Source organism: Saccopteryx leptura, chromosome 4 (assembly GCF_036850995.1).
Source record: "Saccopteryx leptura isolate mSacLep1 chromosome 4, mSacLep1_pri_phased_curated, whole genome shotgun sequence".
Lineage (NCBI taxonomy): Eukaryota > Metazoa > Chordata > Mammalia > Chiroptera > Emballonuridae > Saccopteryx > Saccopteryx leptura.
The window spans coordinates 18,615,194-18,640,096 of NC_089506.1; the positions used below are offsets into that span (position 1 = coordinate 18,615,194).

At 34.9% G+C, this 24,903-nt stretch overlaps 1 protein-coding gene across 3 annotated transcripts in view; it reads left to right on the forward strand.

Annotated features, from left to right (window-relative positions):
• The window catches only part of MSR1 (macrophage scavenger receptor 1), a 77,934-nt gene that overhangs the window by 21,392 nt on the left and 31,639 nt on the right, over nucleotides 1–24,903 (forward strand). For all 3 annotated transcript variants that reach the window (XM_066380245.1, XM_066380246.1, XM_066380247.1), the window contains exons 5-7: nucleotides 8,278–8,464; nucleotides 16,486–16,566; nucleotides 22,696–22,785. In XM_066380245.1, coding sequence (XP_066236342.1) covers nucleotides 8,278–8,464; nucleotides 16,486–16,566; nucleotides 22,696–22,785 — 358 coding nt within the window. The remainder of the gene's footprint in view (nucleotides 1–8,277; nucleotides 8,465–16,485; nucleotides 16,567–22,695; nucleotides 22,786–24,903) is intronic.

Sequence of the window (24,903 nt, forward strand, 5' to 3'; positions counted from 1 at the left end):
CAATTTTAATTTCTTTTTGTTACATTTAATGGCATGCATTGGTTTTTGTATCAGAGTTAAAGGGCAACGACACATGGGTTGAACATAACCACAAGACAATTAATGTTTTACAAATATCACTTTTACGTAATTATAGTTGTGTTTAAAGGTAAAAAATTATTATCTGATAAAAACACCCTCTTATTTTGTTTTAAAATTAAATCATGGCTTCTTCAAGTAGGCGTAAATGTAAGAATAGTCCTGACACCTTCTATTATATATGTGGCTGTTACACACTTCAACGTCAAAGGCACAATATTTCATCATTTGTGACACGTGCACAGATTGCCTTTTTTCAAGTTCCCCCTGGCCATCAAGACAAGAATTGGGATCCTCATATTGTGTGTCATAATTGTGAGGAAATCCTTTGTGACTGGACACAGGAAAAACACAAAGGAATGCCTTTTGGTATTCTCATGGTTTGGCGTGAACCTAAGGACCACAGCAGTAACTGATACTTCTGTCTGATCCATACAAAGGGCATTGGCAAGAAAAAATGGCATATGATCACATATCCTAATATTCTTTCAGCAATACGACCTATCCCACACTCTGAGAAACTCCCTGTTCCAGTTTTCAATAGTTTTATTTCTTTTAAGGATGAAGAAAGAGAAAATGGTGATCAAATGTATTTTGATAAAATGCATGAGGAAATGGTTATAAAATATGAAGGGTCATCTTCTGATGCCAAGCAGTCATTAACCCCTCAGCAGTTTAACCAACCCGAATTGAATGACTTAGTAAGAGAATTGGGCCTATCAAAGAAAGCAGCTGAGTTATTAACCTCCAGGCTTCAAGAAAAAAAATGTACTTCACCGTTCAGCTAAAGTATCCCATTTCAGGAAGCGTGAACAAATTTTTGTGGACTTTTTTTCCAAAGACAAACACTTTGTTTACTCTCATGATATTAGTAGTCTTCTCAGCCAGCTAGGTGTTACCACTTACAGTCCAACAGAAGGGCAGCTATTTCTTGACAGCTCTAATCAGAGTCTGAAATGTGTTCTCCTACACACGGTAATGTTTATGCAGCGGTTCCAATTGGTTATTCAACTCATCTATGAGAAGATTATAATGACATAAAAATTGTCCTCAACTTACTGAAGTTTAAGGAGCATAACTGGATCATTTGTGTGGATCTTAAAATGTTAAATTTCCTTCTAGGACAACAGAGAGGTTTACGAAGTATCCTTGCTTTCTGTGTTTGTGGGACAGCCAAGCTCGGGAGAAACACTGGACACAGAAGGAGTGGCCGAAAAGTGAAGCTCTGGAAGTAGGGATGCAAATTATTGTGAATGAACCTGTAGTTAATCAAGACAGCATCATTTTTCCACCAGTTCACATAAAACTTGGCTTTAATAAAGCAGTTTGTCTTTTGAGGAGATAAAAGCAGGTGTACTTGATGGACCTCCAATGCAAACCTCACATGATGAAAAATTTGCCAGGAAGATGAATAAGGTGGAGAAAGCAGCATGGCAGTCTTTTGTGGCAGTTACAAAGACTTACTTGACAACAAAAAAGCAGAAAACTATGAACTTCTGGTTCAAAGAATGCTGTTGGCTTTCTGCGACATTGGATGTAACATGAGCGTTAAGATTCACTTCCTGAACAGTCACCTTGATAAGTTTCCTGAAAATCTTGAAGCTGTTAGTGATGAGCCAGGAGAACGCTTTCATCAAGATCTGAAAATGATGGAATACTGTTTCAGGGGCGATGGGACAGAAATATGATCGCAGACTACCACTGGAGCATCAAACACAATTGTCCTCAACAAGTGCACAAACGCAGGAGCTACAAACGCAAATTTTGCCTGAATAGAATTTAAATAAGTTTTGTGCAAATTTTATGATTAAAATAAGTGTTTTAATATGTTCTATTTTGAAATTGTAGACAAATTCTGATGCAATCATATCTCTTAGTGTATTAGTGTATTTACTGCATTATATAAATGTTATATTTTATGATGCCCAAGAAAACATATACTTCATTATGTTAAAGTAAATGTTGAAAATTTTACAATAAGATGAAAACCTAAAATCTTGAATTGCAAAAGAACTGTAGCTTACAGAGAATAACTAATGTCATATTTGAGATCAGCACACTCAAATTAGGTAAGAACGAGTGTTTTTGTGGATGCAACAAAAAGTTTGTTCCCCAGCGTTAGTTATAATAGTTATTTTTCATGAAAAATGAACATATGATTGAAATTTTACTATTTGTGAAAACATAACCTGCATAATATATAAAACCTGAGATTATAATTATTGTGAAACCTATAAAATTTCCATCATTAGCTAAAAAATCTGACATCTTCGTAGTAGATTAAAATGAATAAAGCAAAGATCAGTTAAGTATAAAGCAAAGAGAAGCCTCTAAGTTTACAACATCAGATGAAAGCCAACTAATTATTAATTAGAGGATAGACTAAATGGGTTAATACAGAATATTCTCCATGTTTATTTTTTTTTAAGGTACAACGACTCAGAGCTTTTAAATTTTTACACTGTCCTTGTCTTAAGGCATTAGAAGACAATGGTATTGCTTTTTAAATATGGGGGTCCTATGAACCTCATTTCAACAGCAACCTTGATATTCTGTTTCTATTCAATGTCACATTTTCCAAAATCTAACTGTTAGTGCTTCCCATGTAGTTAATAAGTAAGCCCATCAGGACACAGGCCATGAAGGGTTTAGAAAAATGTGCAAAGAAGAAACTGGCTCTAGGATCTAACAATATGAAGACAGAGGAAAACAAAACGTAAGTTATTGAAATTGACAGTGAGTAATTTGGAGGGAAAGAGGAAGAGAAAGAACTGTTACTCTATGTAGAAACTGGCTCAGAGATGTAGTGAGATGGAGTGAGGAAAGAGAAAAGAGAAACCATATATAAGAACAGGGGCAAAGTTGATATTGGTTATAGCCCAAATCCAGCAGGGATTGGTGAATATTTATGAACCCACATTAATGAGGCATTGAAACCAAATTGAAAACATGATAATTAGTGAAAATAATTAAAATCTGGTTACCAGTGAACTGTTTCAGTTTGGTTAGATTGCACTTAGGTTTTGGAGGGGGTCCCAGCATTAGAAATGGAGGTGCCTGTACAAGGAAATGAAGGAACTTCAAAGCCTATTTTTTTTTTCAAGGCAGTAGTGACTTGTAGAGATTTAGAAACTAGGTCAGTGCTAGTGTATGTGTGTATGTACTTATGTATGTGTGTATGTATGTATGTGTGTGTGCGCGCATGCACGGGCTCACTGCAAACAATGTTGAACTCTCATTTCCATTGCTTTAACAATTTTATCTTTGAATCTTTAGCCAAACACAAGAATTGATAAATAAAATGAGTGTGTGAGTCAGTAAGTAATGTTTGAAAAGAAGGCTTATAAGTAACATTAGTATAATAATTATCAAGAATGGACCAAACATTAATTAAAAAAATAAAAAAGAATGCTGGCACAAAATAAAAGATAAAGGTTGAAATTTATCATCTTCATATACAGAAAGGAAGTTAAGATGGCAAAATATAGCCTGCTTCTGGTAGGCCCACTGATGGTGGAGTGCGGAATGTGTGTGTTTAGATGTCGTATAAGACTGAAAACAGTCCAATGTGTGTTTCCTTCTCTCAATTTAATTCTTTCAAGTGGAAGATGTCTAATGTTAGCACCGTATGCAGTTTTCAAAGAAGGGAATAAAAGGCCAGCCTCAGCTTTAGGTATTCCTGGGTTTTATGTAGCAAAACCACTTGCTAATCCCCCGACCTCTGCTCTGTGGCTATCTGGAACTACCTGGCATTCCTACAGCAATTTGAAGGCACCTAAACTAAGTTGAGCTATATATTACATTGCTCAACTTAATTTATTTGTTTTTAATGAGTTTACTATTATAGTGAACAATATGTGTTTTTCAAATATTTATGTTTACTATTTATTTTTGGCACATTGTATAGACAATGCCAAACAGGGAAGAAGGAGATAGAAGCACTGTTCTATTCTAGAGTAAGGTTTTGGGTGAGGGGAGGCACAGTTAGAGCGGCAGAAACTGATAAGCCCCTCAGCTAGAGTACAGAGCCATTGGTGAGACAAATCTGGGTATATGTTCATTTCTTTTCAAAGGTTTTACATGCTCATGGCCTTGACCCTCTCACCTCAACTTGTCCAATCAAGGCAAGGAAATGCAATTTTCTCTTCACACCTGGATTAAGCAACAAGTATACTACTGGTTTATTTCTTTGTGCAAGTGGGAAACAAGACTATCAACAGTTGATCATGGAAGTATTAATACTTGAAAAGTCTAAAGTATATATATACCATTGAAACAGAACTTGGGGTGAAAGTAGAACTGAGAAATAGAAAACATTACTAGAGTAGGTAAAAAGGTTTGGTGCATCAGAAAGAGGAAAGCCAACACCCAAGGGAAAACCAAGCAAAAGACTTGAAAGAAAAGTAATAAAGAAAAATATCATCAAAAACTTTATGTCTTGGTAATTGACCTTTTCATACTTCAAAAAGCAAATTAAATAATTGGACTGTGTTATGTATCTACTCTTACCTTGCAGATTTCTATATATTGATGGTATCTAATATTTGGGTGCAAAATATAGGCTCTAATGTACAATTTGTAAGATTTTAAAATGGTACTATATATTTGGAGGGAAGTGCGAGATTACTGAACAAAATTTTTAATATTTAAAAGTACATAATCACATTTACTTCCAAGAAGCTGTCTGTCTTATAGGAGCACTTATAAAAATATGTAAACATATATATAAAACGGTGTTTATTATAACATTATTTAAAGTTATAAAATATGTGCAGTTCAAAACTCTATCAATAGGAATCAAATCAATTATAAAAAATACATATAATATACTTCCAGAAAATTATTAAAAATAAGGCATCCTCTAAGTATTTTAATAGGTAAATATATTCTTACTGTATTATTGAGAAAAAAATAAAAGCATGTTTGAGATCAAACAAATATTACACTAGGGAACAAAATTTTTGTTGCATCCAAAACACACTTGTTCTTACCTAATTCAAGTGTGCTGATCTCAGATCTGACATTAGTATTTCTCTGTAACTTACAGTTTTTTTGCAATTCAAGATTTTAGGTTTTCATCTTATTGTAAAATTTTCAACGTTTACTTTAACATAATGAAGTAGAATATCTTCTGGGCATCATTTTTGTGAAAATATAATAATTTATATAATGCAGTAAATACAACTAATATACTAAAAGATATGATTGCATCAGAATTTGTCTACAGTTTTGAAATAGAACATATTAAAACACTTATTTTAATCATAAAATTTGCACAAAGCTTATTTAAATTCTATTCAGGCAAAAATTTGCGTTTGTATCTCCTGCGTTTGTGTACTTGTTGAGGACAATCTCGTTTGATGCTCCAGGAGTAGTCTGATCATCACTAACAGCTCCAAGATTTTGGGGAAACTTATCAAGGTGACTGTTCAGGAAGTGAATCTTAATGCTCATGTTATGTCCAATGTCATGGAAAGACAACAGCATTCTTTGAACCAGAATTTCATACTTTTCTGCTTTTTTGTGGCCAAGGAAGTTCTTTGTAACTGCCACAAAAGATTGCCATGCTGTTTTCTCTACTTTATTCATCTTCCTGACATATTCTTCATCAAGTTTTAGGGTTCGAATTGAAAGTCCATCGAATACACCTGCTTTTATCTTCTCGAAAGACAAGGCAGGAAAAGCAGAAATAATACGGTGAAAGCATTCACTTTCTCTATTCAAACCTGAACAAACTGCTTCATTAAGCCAGGTTTGATGTGAAGTGGTGGAAATATGATGCTGTATTAATTAACTACAGGTTCATTCACAATATTTTGCATCCCTACTTCCAGAGCTTCATGTTTCTGCCACTCCTTCTGTGTCCAGTGTTTCTCCTGAGCTCAGCTGTCCCACAAACACAGAAAGCAAGGATACTTTGTGGAGCCTCTCTATTGTTCTAGAAGGAAATTTACCATTTTAAGATCCACACAAATGATCCAGTTGTGCTCCTTAAACTTCAGTAAGTTGAGGACAATTTTTATATTATAATCTTCTCTCAGATGAGTTGAATAACCAATTGGAACCGCTGCATAAACATTACCGTTGTGTAGGAGAACACATTTCAGACTCCATTTAGAGCTGTCAAGAAATAGCGCCATTGTGTTGGACTGTAAGTGATAACACCTAGCTGGCTGAGAAGACTACTGATATCATGAGAGTAAACAAAGTGTTTGTCTTTGGAAAAAAAAGTCCACAAAAATTTGTTCACGCTTCCTGAAATGGGATACTTTAGCTGAATGGTGAAGTACATTCTTTTCTTGAAGCCTGGAGGCTAATAACTCAGCTGCTTTCTTTGATAGGCCCAGATCTCTTACTAAGTCATTCAATTCGGGTTGACTAAACTGCTGAGGGGTTAATGACTGTTTGGCCTCAGAAGAAGACCCTTCAGATTCTATAACCATTTCCTCATGCATCTAATCAAAATACACTTGATCACCATGTTCACTTTCTTTGTCCTTAGAAGAAACAAAACCATTGAAAACTGGAGCCAGGAGTGTCTCAGAGTGTGGAATAGGCCGTAATGCTGAAGGAATATTAGGATATGTGATCATATGCCATTTTTTCTTGCCGATGCCCTTTGTATGGATCAGACAGAAATAACAGTCACTGCTGTGGTCCTAAGGTTCACACCAAACCATGGGAATACCAAAAGGCATTCCTTTACATTTTCCTTTTGTCCAGTCATGAAGCATTTCCTCACAATTATGACAGAAAATATGAGGAGCCCAATTTTTGTCTTGATTGCCAAGGGAAACTTGAAAATATGCAATCTGTGCACGTGTCACAAATGATGAAATATTGTGCCTTTGACATTGAAGTGTGTAACACCAGCGTATATAACAGAAGATGGCAGAACTATTCTCACATTTACGCCTACTTGAAGAAGCCATGATTCAATCTTCAAAGAAAATAAGAGGTTGTTTTTGTCAGATAATAATTTTTTACATTTATAAACAACTACCAGGCAGTGGTGTAGTGGATAAAGTGTCAGACTGGAATTTGAAAGACCCAGGTTCGAGACCCCACAGTCGCCAGCTTGAGCACAGGCTCATCTGGTTTGAGCAAAAGCTCACCAGCTTGAGCCCAAGGTCGCTGGCTCGAGCAAGGGGTCACTCGGTCTGCTTAAGGCCTGCAGTCAAATCATGTATTAGAAAGCAATCAATGAACAATTAAGGTGTTGCAATGTGCAATGAAAAATTAATGATTGATGCTTCCCATCTCTCTGTTCCTGTCTGTCCTGTCTGACTCTCTCTCTGTCTCTGTAAAAAAAAAAATTACAATCATGTAGAAGTGAGGTTTGTAAAACATTAATTGCCTTGTGGTTATGATCAATCCAAGAGTCATTGCCCTTTAATTCCAATTTAAAAACCATTAAATTTAACAAAAAGAAATTAAAATTGAATAAAAACTAGAGCATGTACCAAAAAATGGACTTCAGATTTGGAATCAGTGATGCAGAAATATATATATAGAAACAATTCTAAAACATCATGCAACAGACAATGGAAAAAAATTGTTCCTCAGTGTTATCTCTCTTGTTCACAATCTCTCTATATATGCATGCAGGTATACAGATGCACACAAAAATGTATAAATAATTGAAAACAAAATAAAAATGAAACCTTAAATACAGAGGCAATACAAATTAAAAGTAAGATATCATTGATGTGCTAGTTGAGTTTGTAATGAATATGAAAAGCTATCTTGAATATCTACTGCCACTGGGAAATATGGCATTACATTCAGTTATTGCTGTAAAACAATTTCATATTCAAATCTATTAAATCACAGGATTAATACAGTATTAATATGTTTTACTTCAAATAAGTTCAAAACTATATCCCAAGTTTTAAAAAATTACTTTAGAATTTTGACATCTATATATTTGGTAATAGGAAAACACTCTAGATATATTCAAGTAATCAGTGTGGGGCATGGCTATGGGTGTAAAAATTGAGCTATTCAGTCAAAATAAAAAATACTTCAAAACTAAAGAATTGCTATTTTAAAATAGTTCTCTAATTTTGTATTCTTATCCCATAATATTCATGTAATATATGTTTTTTTTTAAAATCTGGCTTCTAGGGTTTCTTAAACTTACATATTTGATAAATAATTGTGTAATAAAAATTGCAGATGCTTGCTTATATTTCATAGGAGATGAGTAAGTTAGAGGAGCGTGTGTATAATGCATCGGCAGAAATTATGACTGTGAAAGAAAAACAAGCTCATTTGGAACAGGAAATAAGAGGAGAAGTGAAACTACTGAACAACATCACTAATGATCTCAGACTGAAAGATTGGGAACATTCTCAGGCACTGAAAAATATCACTTTTATTCAAGGTAAAATATCTTCTTGTTCTTTCAAAAAGTGACATATTAAAATGTATTGATATATGCAGAGAATTAGTCTTCAAAATCTTATAGCTTAAAATAGTTTTTATATCTAGAGGAAGGCATCTTCAGATTATATTAGGACATGGTAAAATAATAGTATCCTTCCTGGTTTCCTTTATGAGAAAGGGATAAAAAAAAGTAAATGAAATCTCTCTTAAGATCTAATGAATCAGTGTTTCAAATATCCCATATTACTAAAAATTGAAGAATTTATCTTAAGGTACAAAGTTCTCTACCTGTCTATAAATCAAGCTTGTTAATTCTTTTTTAAAAAACTAGATTCTTTCTTATGTCTTACCCCTGTGCTATTATTTGGAGAGTTCAAAGACTTTTCTAATTAGGAAAAGTCTTTGAACTCTCAAAAAACAGAAAACAAAAAACAATGAATTTTTCATTTTCTTTTTTACTTGTTTGTAAAACAAGGTGAATTAAATATTACTGATTTTCAAATTAATATATATATACTATGTATTTTTTCTCATTAGACTTTTAATTATATACATTTATACTATTTTTCATATTTATCTTCAACCTTTTGGTGTAGTTTTGTTTAGGTTTGCCTCTCATAAAGAAAAGTTCCAGAAAGTTACATATAGTACATTTTTGTTTCCAGTGTTCAGAATTTAGTACAAATAAATAATCTGTATTTTCAGATATAAACACATATAATAATAATAAGAATGTTTGGTTTTAGACCTTAGCTTTATGCAATACATTAAAGTTTTAATTATTTTTTTAAAAAGAATGATTGTTTTTAAAATGTCTGCTAACGAGCCACACAAAATTCATATTAATGTCTATCTCTGAAATTGATGTAGATGAATGGATCCTGAAATACCCAAATAATACCTACTTCTTGGGTTTAGATATTACAGGCATCTTCTCTTTATTATTGTGCTTTATATCTTGTATAGAACAAATTGTATGTATTCTTTAATTATCAGATTAAAACAGATAATAAAGAAAAAGTTGAGTTAATCAGCTTTCTCTCTAACAATTATAGACAACTCCACTTTAGATTTCAAACAATTTCTGAAACTTGACAAATCCAGACTAAATCCTTGATTTCTGAGCATCCCACCCCTGTATATCCCTAAAAGTGTTGCTTTCCCATCGTATCTGTTTGTTGTATTATCGTTCAATTTGTGACTTACTCCAACATTTTGGAAGCTATCTTTGAGATTTCTCTGTCTCTCACTCCCTACACTCAATTCATGTATGGGTACAGTTTGCTCTTGTATAACAATTTCAAATAAAACTCCTTTTCAGCATCACCTCTGCTACTATTCTAATTTAAGCAACCGTATTCCAGTTTGATGTACTACATCAACTTCTCAATTGTTCTCCTTGATTCTACTCTTAAATTATTTTACGTAATATAGAACATAAGGTATTATCAAAAATTATCACTGGATATTTTCTTTCTCAAGCTTAAGACCCCCTCATTATCTCCCTATTAGACATAGAAGAAAATCTAAACTCCTACTTGGTCTGGCACCTATCTGCTTATTCACCCACATTTTCTAATTTTTTCTCTGTCTAGCTTGGAAATCTGGAATAATGAAAGTGCCATTAAAAAGTATAAGTTAATAAGGAAGGAGGGCTAGTTTCACTTGTCATTTTTCAGAATGTTCAGTAAACTCATTCTCTTTGTCTTGAAATGTTCTCTCTTGCATCTCAACTCCTTTTGGATTCCACTCAAAATAGCCACTTTAGAAATAATTTCTCCCCCATTCTCATTCTCCTCCCCATCTCTATATTATTATTGGCTCTAACTTCCTCACAGTACTTATTGCTACATGAAATAATTTCCCATGTTTATTTGCTTATTAATCATGTATCTTCTCCAATAGAATGTGTGTTCCAGGAAGTTGGGTCTTGTCTCCCTTGACTTATTTAGCTTCTGTTAGAGCACCCGATATATAGTGGGTTAACAATTACGTATGTGTTGAATGAATAAGCAAGACTAGTGCTTTCATTTCCTCTCATTCTTCATAGTTTCTTGTTAAGGTATAGTTTGTAGTGGCAGTACCCATCTTTCAGGTTTCCAAGATAGAAAATTTAATTGTTTTTATTTTTCCTTCTAAGCTTATCATTAGTTCTTATGTTCCATGTTCTCTATCCACTCATCACTTCTTTATATTCCTGTATAAACTATATTTATCCCTACTCTGCCAGATTATTGAAATAGTCTTCCAGTCATTTCCTGCCTCAATCTCTCACACCATAATCCTTTCTACATTTTTGTTAGAACACAGTGTTTCAAAGGGAAACCCTAGATTGCTAAAAGTCTTTTATTGCCTCCTCATTAGAGACATATTTTTCTTCTTAGCACTTAAGGTATTCTATAATGTGTTTCTTAACTATTTTTGAATGTCACATGACCTCCCTTTTTCCTTTTTAATACACAATATTTCAATTTATTTTACTGTGATTTTAATATACCTGATACTTTTTATATCCTGTCTCAGGTATTTTCCTTCACTTGAGATAATCTTTTTTCTTTTATTAGTATCTAAAAAATATCTATTACTCAATGTCTATCTAATATGTGACCTCTTACATGAAGCCTTCTCTGGTTCCATCATAGTAATACTCTTTTTTTCTTTTTTTATTCAGTGAGAGGAGGAGAGGCAAAGACAGACTCCCACATGTGCCCCAACTGGGATCCACCCAGCAAGGCCACTAGGGAGCAATGCTCTGTCCATATGGGGTGTTGCTGCATGGCTCAACAACCAAGTACTTCTTAGAGTCTGAGGTGGAAGCCATGGAGCCATCCTCAGCAATTGGGACCAACTCACTCCAGTTGAGCCATGGCTGCAGGAAGGGAAGAGAGAGAGAGAAGCAAGAGGGGCAGGGTTAGAGAAACAGATGGGTGCTTCTCTTGTGTGCCCTGACCAGGAATCCATACATGGGCCAAATGCTCTACCACTGAGCTAACCAGCCAGAGCTCGTAGTAATACTCTTGCTGACATGTATGTCTTACTTAATATTGAGAATTAAGCATTTTTTCCACAGGATAATTTTTAGTATGATTGTAATATCTAAAAATATTATGTTAAGTGAAATAAGCCAGGCAGAGAAAGAAACATATCATGTGACCTCACTCATTTGAGGAATCCAATGAACAGTATGAACTGAGGAACGGAATAGAGACAGAGGAGGGATCAATGGGTCCAGAGGGAAAGGGGATGATAGGAAGGGAGCAGAAAAAGGAAAAAGATTGGTCAAATTATACACACATAATACAACGTTATAGAGAGCAGAAAAGCTAATCCTGGATGGAAAGGGGGATGTTGTGGGTAACACAGGAGAGGGGGGGATGCATTCAGGGGGATGCTAGAGTCTATGTAAACACAATAAATTAAAATTGTTTAAAAAGACTGAAAAATAAAAAATAAATCTCATACTGTCTTCTAGTGAAATGTTGTATCTTCTTGGAAACAACATGTTTCTTAAAATTAAAGACTATTTTTATATTCTTTATAACACCTAGCCATGAAATACATTTTTAATAAATATTTATAAAACTATAACCCAGGGAGATATATTGTATAAATTAATAAGGTGTTTATTATTTGTGGGGTTTTGGATCAGTATTATTACTTTCTATCTTTTTATATTTACAATTGTTAAATAAGCATAAAATAAAAAAGATATAGATATTTTAATACATTTTTCAGGTAACTATAGTAATTAGATTCTCAAAGACTGAATTGTTGAAAAGGTAAAGGAGAGTTTATTGGGGAATGTGGATAACATCATTTAAAGAAACAAAGTTGGCGAACATTGAAGAAGAAAGTTAAAAGAAATAAAATATGATTTGTGTCAGTGGTGAAAAATAAGTAACCCAATGTTCGTTTGGGAAAATTTGAATGTCTTTTTCTACTATTTAACATATTTATTTCATGATAAGGAAGAATAAGCAGTTTATAGTATTTAAATTTGGAGATTTTCGTTCAATTACTTAATGGTATTTAAAAATTGATTGTGTCTTTAGCCATTATTAAGGAAAAATTAATCTCAGGAATAATGGAAGAACAAATGTCTAAAATGAAGTCAATTAGGTTTGGAGTAGTATAACGTAGGCCTTAATTATCAGGAAAGAGAGTTCTAATTCTGGTTTTGCCCAATTAGCTTTAAGACCTTGAAGAATTCACTGTCTTACCCTCTATAAATGTGTTTACTAAACAACCGTTAAGGCCTCTCCCAGATTAAATATACCTAAATCAGTAAGCATGAAAACTATAAGAATAGAAATAAAAGGGGGCATATTTAAATGTGGACAAAGCCTACCGGGGGTGAGGATGATGGAGACTCAGAGACCCGACTCTGGGGACCAGGTTCAGTGACATAGATCCTCTTTATTCAGGAAGCAAGCTAGTTTATATACACAGGTTCAGCCTACAGGGTGTTCCAGCGTGTTCTTCAAAGCCAATGGCTGAAAAGATCAGGGATCTTCTTGGTTGGCATTGAGTCACTTCCTTATAGTGGGCGAGTTCCCTCCTGGGTGTGCCTAGGAGAGTTTCAGGTGCTGGAGTATTCTCACAGCATTGCATCAGCCACAGCTGTTAGGAATGTGCTCTATGCTCCACCCACATTTAAACAGTAAGAGCCTAAAAGATTTGGGAGATTTCTATGATGATCTAAATATGAGGCAAGATTGAGAACAAGGTAAAATATTGATATTAATGATCATAATGAGTAGGACATGATGCATAGCTCTGGAAATGTGGGCAGATATTGTTAGTGCTATGTTATCATCTGAGGATTTTAAATAATGATATGCCTAGGTCTGCTTGCCTGTAAACTACACAGTGTTTATCTATGATGGTTATGATGACTGAGTATTCTAAATCAGTACCTTTCTTAGGGCTATATAGAAATTTTGGTATTCATTTTTTAAAAAATAAATATTATATGAAAGGAGCTAAATAGTGGACTTTTTATGTGTGTTTTATAGAAAGAATTGTTCCTGGAAACTTTTAGCTATAGCATTTATGAATTAATCCTGTAACTTCGCAGTTAGGAGGAATTAAAGATGAAGAAAAATAATGTGTATTCGTATGGCTTTTTGAACTAGAGCAAATCATACATTTTTTACCAATAGTTATCTAGTTCCTTTGACATATGTTAACAAGGGAATTTACAGATAGCATTATTTCCATTTGATATATAGAGATGGTTACTGATGTGATGATGAAATAGAATCTTGAGAAGCTAAATAGTAACTCAGAACAAAGAAGATGATTACAATAGACTCTAAGTCTCCCAACTTAAAGTTCTTCATTCTTTTGTCCAATACATGGTAGAATAGATTGCTACATTTTTTTATAGTGAGGTGAAGATATATAATACTTAACTTAATAGGTCAATCAGATAGATAGATGATAGATAGATAGATAGTTTTTTTTTAAAGCTGACTGAAGGAAATCTGAGGGTGAGATAGACAAAATGCTTTCAGATCAGAAAGAAAAGAAAACAACTCTAGAATACTCCCACTGCAGAGCCATGAATGCATAAACTAAAGCAGGGATGAAAAGGAAAGCAGTTTTGGAAGGTAGCATCATAGCATTGTGTTGAGAAAGGTCTCAAAAGTTCTATGCAAGAAGCTAAGAGGAAAGTGTTTTATGATCCGTGTACTTCTATCTGTCCAAACTATCTAAGACAACAAAAACATTTATTAAAGTAGTTTTCACATTTTGTTCTTAGCAGAAGAAGAGTTATATCAATGGCTAAAAATAAAACATTATGTAGTAACTGAGATTAATGCTAATTGAAGAATAAAATACAAATTAAAAAGTAACTTTTAACACTCTTAGTTAGACTCTGTAAAGGAAACATTGACCTGGTTTCCTACCTCTGAGATTCAGATACCTGATCTCAGGTTTTTTTGCTGTATTTGTTGTTCTATTTCTTTATAAATCAATTTATTTATTTTTTAAATTATGTTTTTATTTTTCTGTTGCAGTTGGCATTCAATATTTTATTCAGTTAAAGTATATAGTATAGTGGTTAGAAATTTATGAAACTTATGTATGAAGTGATCTCCCAATAAGTCTAGAACCCACCTGACACTCTACACAGGTATTATAATTTTATTGACTATATTGTATATGCTGTATTTTGCACCTTTGTGACTATTTTATAACTGCCAATTTGCATCAGTATTTTTTTTTATAAATTTTTTTTTGTATTTTTCTGAAGCTGGAAACGGGGAGAGACAGTCAGACAGACTCCCACATGCGCCCGACCAGGATCCACCCAGCACGCCCACCAGGGGCGACGCTCTGCCCACCAGGGGGCGATGCTCTGCCCCTCCGGGGCGTCGCTCTGCCGCGACCAGAGCCACTCTAGCGCCTGGGGCAGAGGCCAAGGAGCCATCCCCAGCACCTGGGCCATCTTTGCTCCAATGGAGCCTTGGCTGCGGGAGGGGAAGAGAGAGACAGAGAGGAAGGAGGGGGGGTGGAGAAGCAAATGGGTGCTTCTCCTATGTGCCCTGGCCAGGAATCGAACCCGGGTCCCCCGCACACCAGGCCAACGCTCTACCGCTGAGCCAACCAGCCAGGGCCTGTATCAGTATTTTTATATCAAAAAATAGAGAGGTGTTTATAACTTAGAATTTTATAAAATAACATGTATTTGTTATAACTGAACTAATGTTCCAACATTAGAGGCATATACAGCTACTATACATAGTTACATGCAAAATAACTTCAAAAGATGTAAAGGAAATAGACTAAATATACTAATGCATGAGATAATCTTTACCTATTTATGTGGCCACCTCTTAGAATTTTTCAGTTGTTACCTCTTCCCACCTAACTGATATTTGTAAACTAACAGCTCTAACCAGTGATGCTAAATATAGTTGTGTGTTGTTTTTTGGCTATGTATGTGGCTAAACCACACTAATTGGAAAATACTTCTTTTAAAACATTATTATTTTATTATTCTATGATACATCCAGGTTTGGTTCTTTCTTTTGGAACTGAAAAGAAAATTTCTAAGTGTTTTTGCTTTAAAAGTAAGGACAAATACTTGTAGAAGAAGGAATACTAGTAGGACACCTTTAAGTTCTAAAGACATTTTCAGTAACATCATTCTAAAGAAATAATTACCACATATCATGTATCTTTCTTGCTGGGCACAGAAAATTCAAGTGACTAATCAGTGTTGATCTAACTCAGTACTCAAGGACATCTGAGAAATTGTGAGACCAAGTAGTCAAAAATTTTTCTGTAATCTTTCCATTTTATTTTACAATCTCTATATCTATCTAGGGATTATATTTAATATTTAACTTGAAAAAGTATTCTTGTTCTCCCTTTCATCTGCTTGCCATTCCCCACATCTCTCTCACTTACCCAGAATTCTCTTTTTTTTCCATTCTACTCAATGTTCAAAGTACACTACAAATCCCACTTCTTCAAGAAAGTCTTTTCAAACATTGCTACTCATGCTGATCTGAATCTAACAAATATCTGAGTTCGCCACCTTCTATTCTATTGTTTTGATTGTTTACTATGTGTGGTTTTGTTTACCTGATGGTATCATTCATGAGTTATAAGTCCTTACTTATACATTTTCCACACCGCATCGAACTCAATATAGTGAAATCTGTTTACTATGTGCACAACACTAATGTGAGTTTGTGCCATCACTGACTCAGTGTCTCTCTCTGCTCCCAGATTATGAGAATTTAGAAAGGTGCTAGACACACATAACTATTTATATATAATTAGGTTGTCTAATTTAGGGCTATCTCATTTTATCAATACACAGCATTGTACTATTCAACAGCAGGGTATGCCTCTATCCGGGAAAGTCGGTCTTATTTATTTTGCATTATTGTATAACAAATAAAAGACTTTGAATTTACTTATACAACTGTCTTAACAAATGACAAATCCATTTTACCTGTGCTTTAAAACTATCATCAGTAATTGTAATTTGTTTTTTTAAAGGTCCTCGTGGGCCCCCAGGTGAAAAAGGAGCTAGAGGTTTCACTGGAACCGTTGGAATTCCAGGCTTTCCAGGTCCAATGGGTATGGTAATAGGACTACTTACTTATATGCTACAGAATAGGTAATGCACATCCATGTGTGTGTAGGAGGAACCACTTTGATTATTTCCTTATAGGTAGTGTATGTGTATGTGTGTGTATGTGTGTGTGTGCGCGCACACGTGCATTGGGGGGGAATATCACCTCGTCCAGCAGCCTAATCACTATAAAGTGCTGAAAGGCAACCACTGACTCTGAAGAAAGTTAAAAGCTTTAGCCAGAGCAACCACATGGGTTGTTCATAAGTCTCATGAATCTAAGGATTGCTGTCTATACCATCTTGGTCACATGTGGAGAAGAAAAGGAAAATCATCTTCACATTGAAAATATTTACAAGTTATCTGGTTTTTAAGATACAAAAATTACACATTAATAGGTTAAAGCCAAATTGCATTGCATTTCTTCTATCGTCCCTTAGTGGAATATATCCGCAGAAGCCTACAAAATCCAATGGTAAATACTGACTAGAATGCAGTTGACTTTCACCTTTGCTGTCAGACATTGTCTGTTTCATTTAGAGCAAAACTGTTTGCAATTATTTTCCTCTGTCTATGCTGTAATCTTGAATGTAATATTTTGAAAGAAAATAATATAATAACAGAAAAATAGAAAGAGCATAAACCTTCTTTGCTCTCAAGAAAATAAGGAAGACAATAATAGCATGATTGTCATGTTATTCTTGGCTAGAAATCAAGTACCCTGCATGCTTTCTGAAAGTGGGGAGTATATTGCATTGTCTAATTATAACTGGGTTGGTTGAGCTGACAAAACATGTCTCAATACCAGGTACTTCATCTTATTTTTCTGTCTTTTGATTTTATTAAGTGTTAATCTTTCTGGTCAATATTAATTTTTTAAAATGAAAAGTATGACTCTTACACCCGCCTGACCTTTACTTCACTGTGCTTAAAAAGTCAATATATAAAGTTCACATTAAAAAAATTAAAATTATTTAAAAAATATATCCATTACATATATAGATATATGTAAATATCTATCTATCTATCATCTATCTATCTATCTATCTATCTATCTATCTATCTATCTATCTATCATCTATCATGATCTATCTATCTAATAGGTTATTTGTGTGCTTTTGAAAGTACTGCCAGGTAAGATTCTTTATTCAGAAAGTCTTTCTACTTGACTAGCACTCAGCAGGATCTTAATAATGGTACATAAATGTCATAAGCAGGTGAGGTTACCAGTATTATGTCAGCTGTCAGAGCTGCTATTGTCAAAGGTCTGCCAGCTCCTTCATTACAATTGTCAGTGCTTTATAATTGAAGCGTAGAAGTTTAGACTGGGCTACAACTTGCCTTGCAAAGCTTCATCAGGGAGCATCTTTTGCAGCTATTTCTGAACTGTGGATGTATGAAATATAAAGAGGGATTTAAAAGCTTTAGCTTTAGTTAATACCATACAGATGCCATTGCAAAGCTGCTTTGATTCTTGTAGTGAGGGCTTAGTCCATTGCTGCTGGTTCTGCTCATTTACGCAAACAGGCATTATCCAGACCCTCATAAAAGAAAGATTACATTAGTTGGGGTGATAAGTTGACTTTTTTATGATTAGGTCACCATTTGGTTTGGTGTATTGCAGCAGAATATTTAAGTTATCAGGCATCTCTCTTAATGGATTTTTCCCTGCTTAATTGGTGAATTTTGTTTTGCTTTCTGACAGATTGCCTAACTGCTCCATACTACGTGCTAGGATAAGGAAGTTAAGAGCATATAATGGACTGTCAGTATAATTCTACTTCCTGATTTGAGCCAGTTCAGTAAAACCCCACCTATATATCTAATTAAACCCACTAAACTCAGCTTGACAAAGTCAAAGTCATCTGGACTCACAACAATAATATGAAAATCTGAGAAATTTAAGCAGTTATGCTAGTGGTCTTATATAATTAATACCATCACAATTCTTTTTCTTTTTTTTTTTAATTTATTGGGTTGGCATGGTTTCAAGTGTCCTACTCAATATAATACCCTCCACACACCACATCGTGCCCCCCAGCCCTCATGCAAAGTCTCTTTCTACCCCCATTTCCCTGTCTTTGCCCTCCCTCCATCTCCCTCCACCCCCACACCTTTCCCTCGGCGATGGCTGCCCCGTTGTCTGTATCAATGTGCTATGGATGTATGATTGTGGCTAATCCCCTCACCTCCCTGAATTCTGTCCCCTCTTTCCCCTTCCTTATGATAGCTGTCCTTCTCTTCCCTGTGACTCTGCCTCTGCTTCTATTTTCTTCCTCAGTTCATTGGATACTTACTCATATATGGGGAGCATCTTATGCTAAAATATGCGTTACCTTAAAATAATATTATAGAAATTTATTTCAGAATGTCATTTCCTTGGAATTATGCCAGTGAGAATGACCTATTTATTGTCTTTTACTTGAAAGAATGTTTATTGAGCACTTTTCCTGTGCTCTACTAGGCTCTATGGATCCCACAGAATTACAAAGAGTTTCTGCCTTCACAGAACTTAACAGTATGACAAGTCATTATATAAGGGTGATGAATGTCATCTCAAAGGCTCTTGATCTCATCTGAGATTCTTTGGGGACCACTTTCAGGGTTTTTCCACCATGACAGCTATGCTTTGAAAAATACCTTCTTAGTTCCAGTGGAAGCCTCTTTATAGGCCACTTAATGGTTAGTTTCTTCCCACTGTGGGGTTACAGGGTAGCCTGACCTGTTGGTACTACCTTTATAAGATGCCTTGAGAGGGAGCCAAAGACTCCTTGGCTGCAAGATTTTTATCATCAACTAATGCTGTTAACTTTTCTTACATAGCCTGATTTTTCTACCATAAGAATTATGACTGGAGGAGAAATAAATTGTATCCTCACTGTGGACACTGGAACACAGGAACTATATTTTATTAGACTTTACATCCATGCATGTCTTTATCCCGTCCCACCTCTACTTCCATTCTGACCTAGAAAGGCCTCTTCTCTGGCTTTGTCAAGGGCAGTGTTTGCTAAAATACACGTCTGAGTAAGAAATGTAGTGCCAATGAATCTGAAAAATGTCACTGCTTACTATGCACATATCATTAAATAAAACTAAATTCAGCTGCCTTTTCAAAAGCCTGGTGCAAATAATGATTACATCACTACAAAGAAGGAGGAAGAAGAGGAGGAAGAGGGCGAAGGGGGGGAAGAACCAACCCAAAGCATTTATCACGTGGAAGGCACTTTTTTCTGTTTTACATTAATTCACTTTTTAATTGAATTTATTGGGGTGACATTGGTTAATAAAATTACACAGTTTACAGGGGCACAATTCTGCAATACATCATCTGTATATTTTATTGTGCATTCACTCTAAGTCATGTCACCCTCCATCACCTCTATTCCCCCTACCCTATTCTACATCCCTCCACCCCTATTTTAATCATCACATCAAATTTATGATATAGGAATAAATACTATACCATTTTATAGATGCACAGGGAGGATAAGTGGCTTGCCTAAGGTCAAACAGCAGCTGGTAAGTAACGGAGCCAGTGTTTGAACCCAGATGTACATGAATGCAGAGTTTGTGTTCTTAACCAGTCTGCTAGACCACAGAAAGAAGCCTGACTTCAGAACTGGGAACCCAGGATATGTGAATAATAATCAGACCAATGTTACATAAATTGTTAGCTCTCCCTTGTCTTCTGTATCTACCTCTACAAAATGACAGCTTTTAACTGGATAATGTGGAAAGCCTCTTTAAACTCTTAACAGATTATAGTTAGGATTCTGTGTGAGATGTGTTTCTCTTGTCTGTGGATTAGTAGCAGGTGCTAGACCCTATTCCCCATGCTACAGATTATCGCAGAAAATGAACTAATTTCCACCTGAAAGGCTCAAAGAATCTGGTGTCTTGGAATAAAATTCAATAGTGGTGCTTATATTTAGGGGTTACATTTCCAAACATCATTGAACAAACTAGTCATGTAACTCTATGGGCTATATAGAGTCTGCTCAAACATCTCCCATAATAGAGGTCTAATAATTGAATAATAATGACTAGTATCACATGTACTTCATTTATGGATTTATTTTTCTACCTATTAAAAATGTTACATAATTCCTGAACAGCTGTATTCTGAATGTCACTATGATTTACTCAGTCAGCCATTGTTGGAGAGGCTCTCTCTGATTCCCCAAGGCATTCTCTATTTCTATTACATTTCTTTGTTTTCTAAAACTTTAATCTCCAAAATAACCTTCTATATTTATTTGTTAACTTTCTTACCATCTGTCTCCACACCGGGAGGTCTGTTTGGATAAGATCCTTTGTAACTCCAGGAATGTGCAGGGACTGAAACAATATGCTTGCTCAATATATTTTTGTTGCATTAATGGAGGTAATGGTAAAAATGGAAGTCACCAGTGAGTTGCATTCTATAAAAAGTCAAGGCTGGGCCTGACCTGTGGTGGTACAGTGGATAAAGCGTCGACCTGGAAATGCTGAGGTCGCCGGTTCGAACCCTGGGCTTGCCTGGTCAAGGCACATATGGGAGTTGATGCTTCCAGCTCCAACCCCCCTTCTCTCTCTGTCTCTCTCCTCTCTCTCTTTGTCTCTCCCTGTCCTCTCTAAAAAATGAATAAATAAAAAAAAATTAAAAAAAAAGTCAAGGCTGTTCTAAGATAAATTAAAAAGTTCAGAGTCAATGTTTTTATTTATAAATTTGAGTGACAGATCTTTATAATTGCAAGTGCAAAGGTCTGACTGCCTTGCTTAGATAATAAAGAAAATTATAAATATTAACTCATCAGCCAGTTTTGAGAACTGATGTTATATAATTTTTCAAGCTGTATACTGTGAAGTCCAGCAGTTATAAACTACAAAGTGTGTGTGTGTATACAAACATATATATATTATAGATATATGTGCACACATATCAATATATATATTAGTGTATATTGAGAAATTAAATTAAATTGAGACATCCTGACTATTCATATTTCTAAAAATAATTTGTATTTTATTCCTGTAGATATCTGCTCAATATCTGCAGAATCCAAATTTTACATTAGTTTGAATATTTCTTAACTATTTAGAATAATATAGTTCTGAAACTGAATAGTTCTTAGAGAACAGTTAACCCAAATTTAGGTGTCTATATGAAGGAATCTTAAGAAAATATTTTTTGATGAATTAAATACGTGTAAGTCCTGCTTCCTGAAACTTGTAAACTAATGGCAATATATTAAAAGATTAACATTAGCAAAAGGTGTGAATCAATTTTATATAACATTTTTTCCAAAGAGTTAACTGAGAATTGGATTACTAGGATTTCTGGGAACTGATAATGACTCCTAAAATGACATTTTTACCATAATTTATGTCAAGCTACTGGACGTTAAAATGGAATACTTTATCCCACAGGAAAATAGTATTTGCTTTCCTATGTAGTCTTCATAGCCACCATAGTGGTGTAGGGTAAAAACAAAACAAAACAAAAAGCTGTTTACATTAAAGTGTGTAAAACCATGGTTTTGTATATGTATATAATACATACCCATACATGAATCTTTGTATACTGTACACACCCCCGCACACACACACTCTTTCACATGTGTGTGGGTGTGTACGTGCAGTTACATTGTTGTTCAGGAGTCCAGTGGAATATATAAATACAAGTCCATGAGAACTAGGGTAATATATTCTGGAACTAGGACCCCAATTTTTTAAAAATAAATACTCTTGAGCTGTGCTTTTTCTGGGATAAAGCTCAAGAACCCAATTTCCAGCTCATTCATTTAAAAGCTGTCATTTTAGCTACATCAAAATCATGCTATTTGAAGACTCCTGATTAGATGGCTTAAGCTTTCTGGTTAAAACACCAAGATGTTTTCGTGCTATGTTTTTATTTGTAATAACAATGCTATTTATTGAAAACCTGTACTGCCTTAAACATATTAATGTTTTTCTTTATTATTTATACCACCTCTCAATAGCACACATGAAATTTTAGGAAAGCTATTATTACTCCATTTGGAGATTCACATATAGCATACTTATTAATGAAACTAAATTGTTCTGTTATGCTATGAAGTCGATCTGAAAAGTGAACTATTACCCCTGTGTTTCATTCATTAATGATGCAGGTCCTCCAGGTCCTAAAGGTGATCAGGGACCAATCGGCTTTTCTGGACTTCGAGGAGCCCCAGGACCATCAGGGAAGATGGGGAGGCCAGGTATTATAACAATTTTTTCTTTATAGACTATGAAAAATAAACACCAGATCATAGATATTTTTTCAACTTAAGTAACCAAAACAATGGTTATCATAGTGTGAATAGTAACACTCAAAGGCTGAATATTTAGTTGTCTGAAACATCTTGAAACTTTTTATTGTCCTTCTGAGGAAAGTTTCTGTGTCTTAAAGGAAAATAGCTATATATAAAAAAAGAGGATTTATAAACTTTACACAACCATAAATCACCATGAAGAATGGTATCTATTTTAGAACAAAGAGGTGGAAAGTCTGGCAAAGAAAAACAAACACACAAAGTATAAATAATATTTTAACCAAAACTGGCCAGACCTTCTTAAATTATAGTTCGCCAAGTACAGATTGGCCTGAAATCCTACCCTATGCAAGATAAGCTGCCTGCTATTATATACTGATATATTACTGATAGAATCAATTGGAGTTCGAAAGACCAGAGTAACAGGCTTTAATGAAAGGACACCTGCCAGGCTGTCTCGTCAGGGAGAGCAGCCCCTGGCTACAATCTGAGGCCACGTTTTAAGGGCTCGGTTTAGGGAAGTAGGAAGGGTAACGGGGCATTTGCTGATTGGCTGTCGCTATCGCTGGGCGCAGGGGTACTTGTCCATTAATCAGGAATGTTGGTGCATTTTCAATCGTCAGCAGTTTCAACTGTAGGTGACTTCCTCGGACATTCTTTTGTGGTTGGCCACCTGCCGCAAGCCCTGAAATGAAACTCGTGCCGGCAGGGTGAAAGAAACGAGACCTAAGAATTACTACTTTATAATTAGCATTATTTGCGTTCTTTAAAATTTACATAGATGATGATGTCATTTCTATTTTTTATGCCAGCCAGTAGTATAAACTTGAATTGTAAACTCTGCACAGAAATTTTAGAATTGAACAGGTTTGTTTCCTAAATTGAAAGTAAATTATGATCAGGAGAACAGGATTTTTATCGCTGGATGTTTAAAAAAGTTTTTAGAATAGTTTTAGGTTTGTAGGAAAATTGTGCAGAAAATAGAAACTTTCATGTCACCTGTCCACGTACAGTTACCACTATTATGGCTAACTAGCATCGGTGTGGTATGTTTGTTACCATTGACTAATAGTGAATCAGGATTATGAAGTAAAGTCCACAGTTTACATTAAGGTTGACTGTTGGTGATGTTTATTCTATGGTTTTGACAAATGACATTATAATATCACACAAAGTAGTTTTATTGCCCTACCATGCCCTGTGGTCACCTACCCATCATTACCAGCCCCCCAGCCTGTGGCGGCCACTGGTCTTTTTGCTATCTCCATACTTCTGCCTTTTCCAACATGTCATACAGTTGGAGTCATATTATGTGTAATCTTTTCAGGCTGGCTGATTTCACTTAGCAATTTCAGTGAATTCATTTAAGGTTCTGCATGTGGTCTGATCACTCGTTTCTTTTTAATGCTTAGTATATTCTATTGCATGCTGTATCATAGTTTATCCATTCACCTGTTGAAGGGCATTTTAGTTACTTTTAAGTGTTGGCAATCATGAATGAGAGCTGCTTTAAGCATTCACATGCATGTTTTTAGTTGGACATGAGTTTACCTGGAACTGTGATTGCTGGATTGCCCGGTAAACCTGTGTTCAGCTTTGTGAGAAACTGCCAAACTGTCTTCCAAAGTGACTATACCATGTTGCATTTCCACCAGCAATGAATGAGAATTCCTATTATTCCACATTCTCAGGCATATGATATTGTTACTGTTTTGGATTTTAGCAATTTCAGTAGGTGTGTTGGGGTATTTTTGAAAGTATCAGTGTCAATGGCAATTAAGCTTAGAGAAAATAAGCCACAAATAAGCAACCTACAATAAGTTTCCACCAGAGACCCGATTACCTGAACGAAATAGTGACTTACGCACCAACCATTTCTAAAACCATCTTGATTTAATTATGCCTTTTCAGCAACATGGGAAGAAGTATTTGTTCATTTGTTAGAAATTATATGCATCACTCAAAAACTGCTAAATTTACTATATGGGTGATTTGTGTTCCATAGATAAATATATTTAAAAATTTTGGATTTGGCAAAATTGCAAAGCTAGCAATAGATTATTC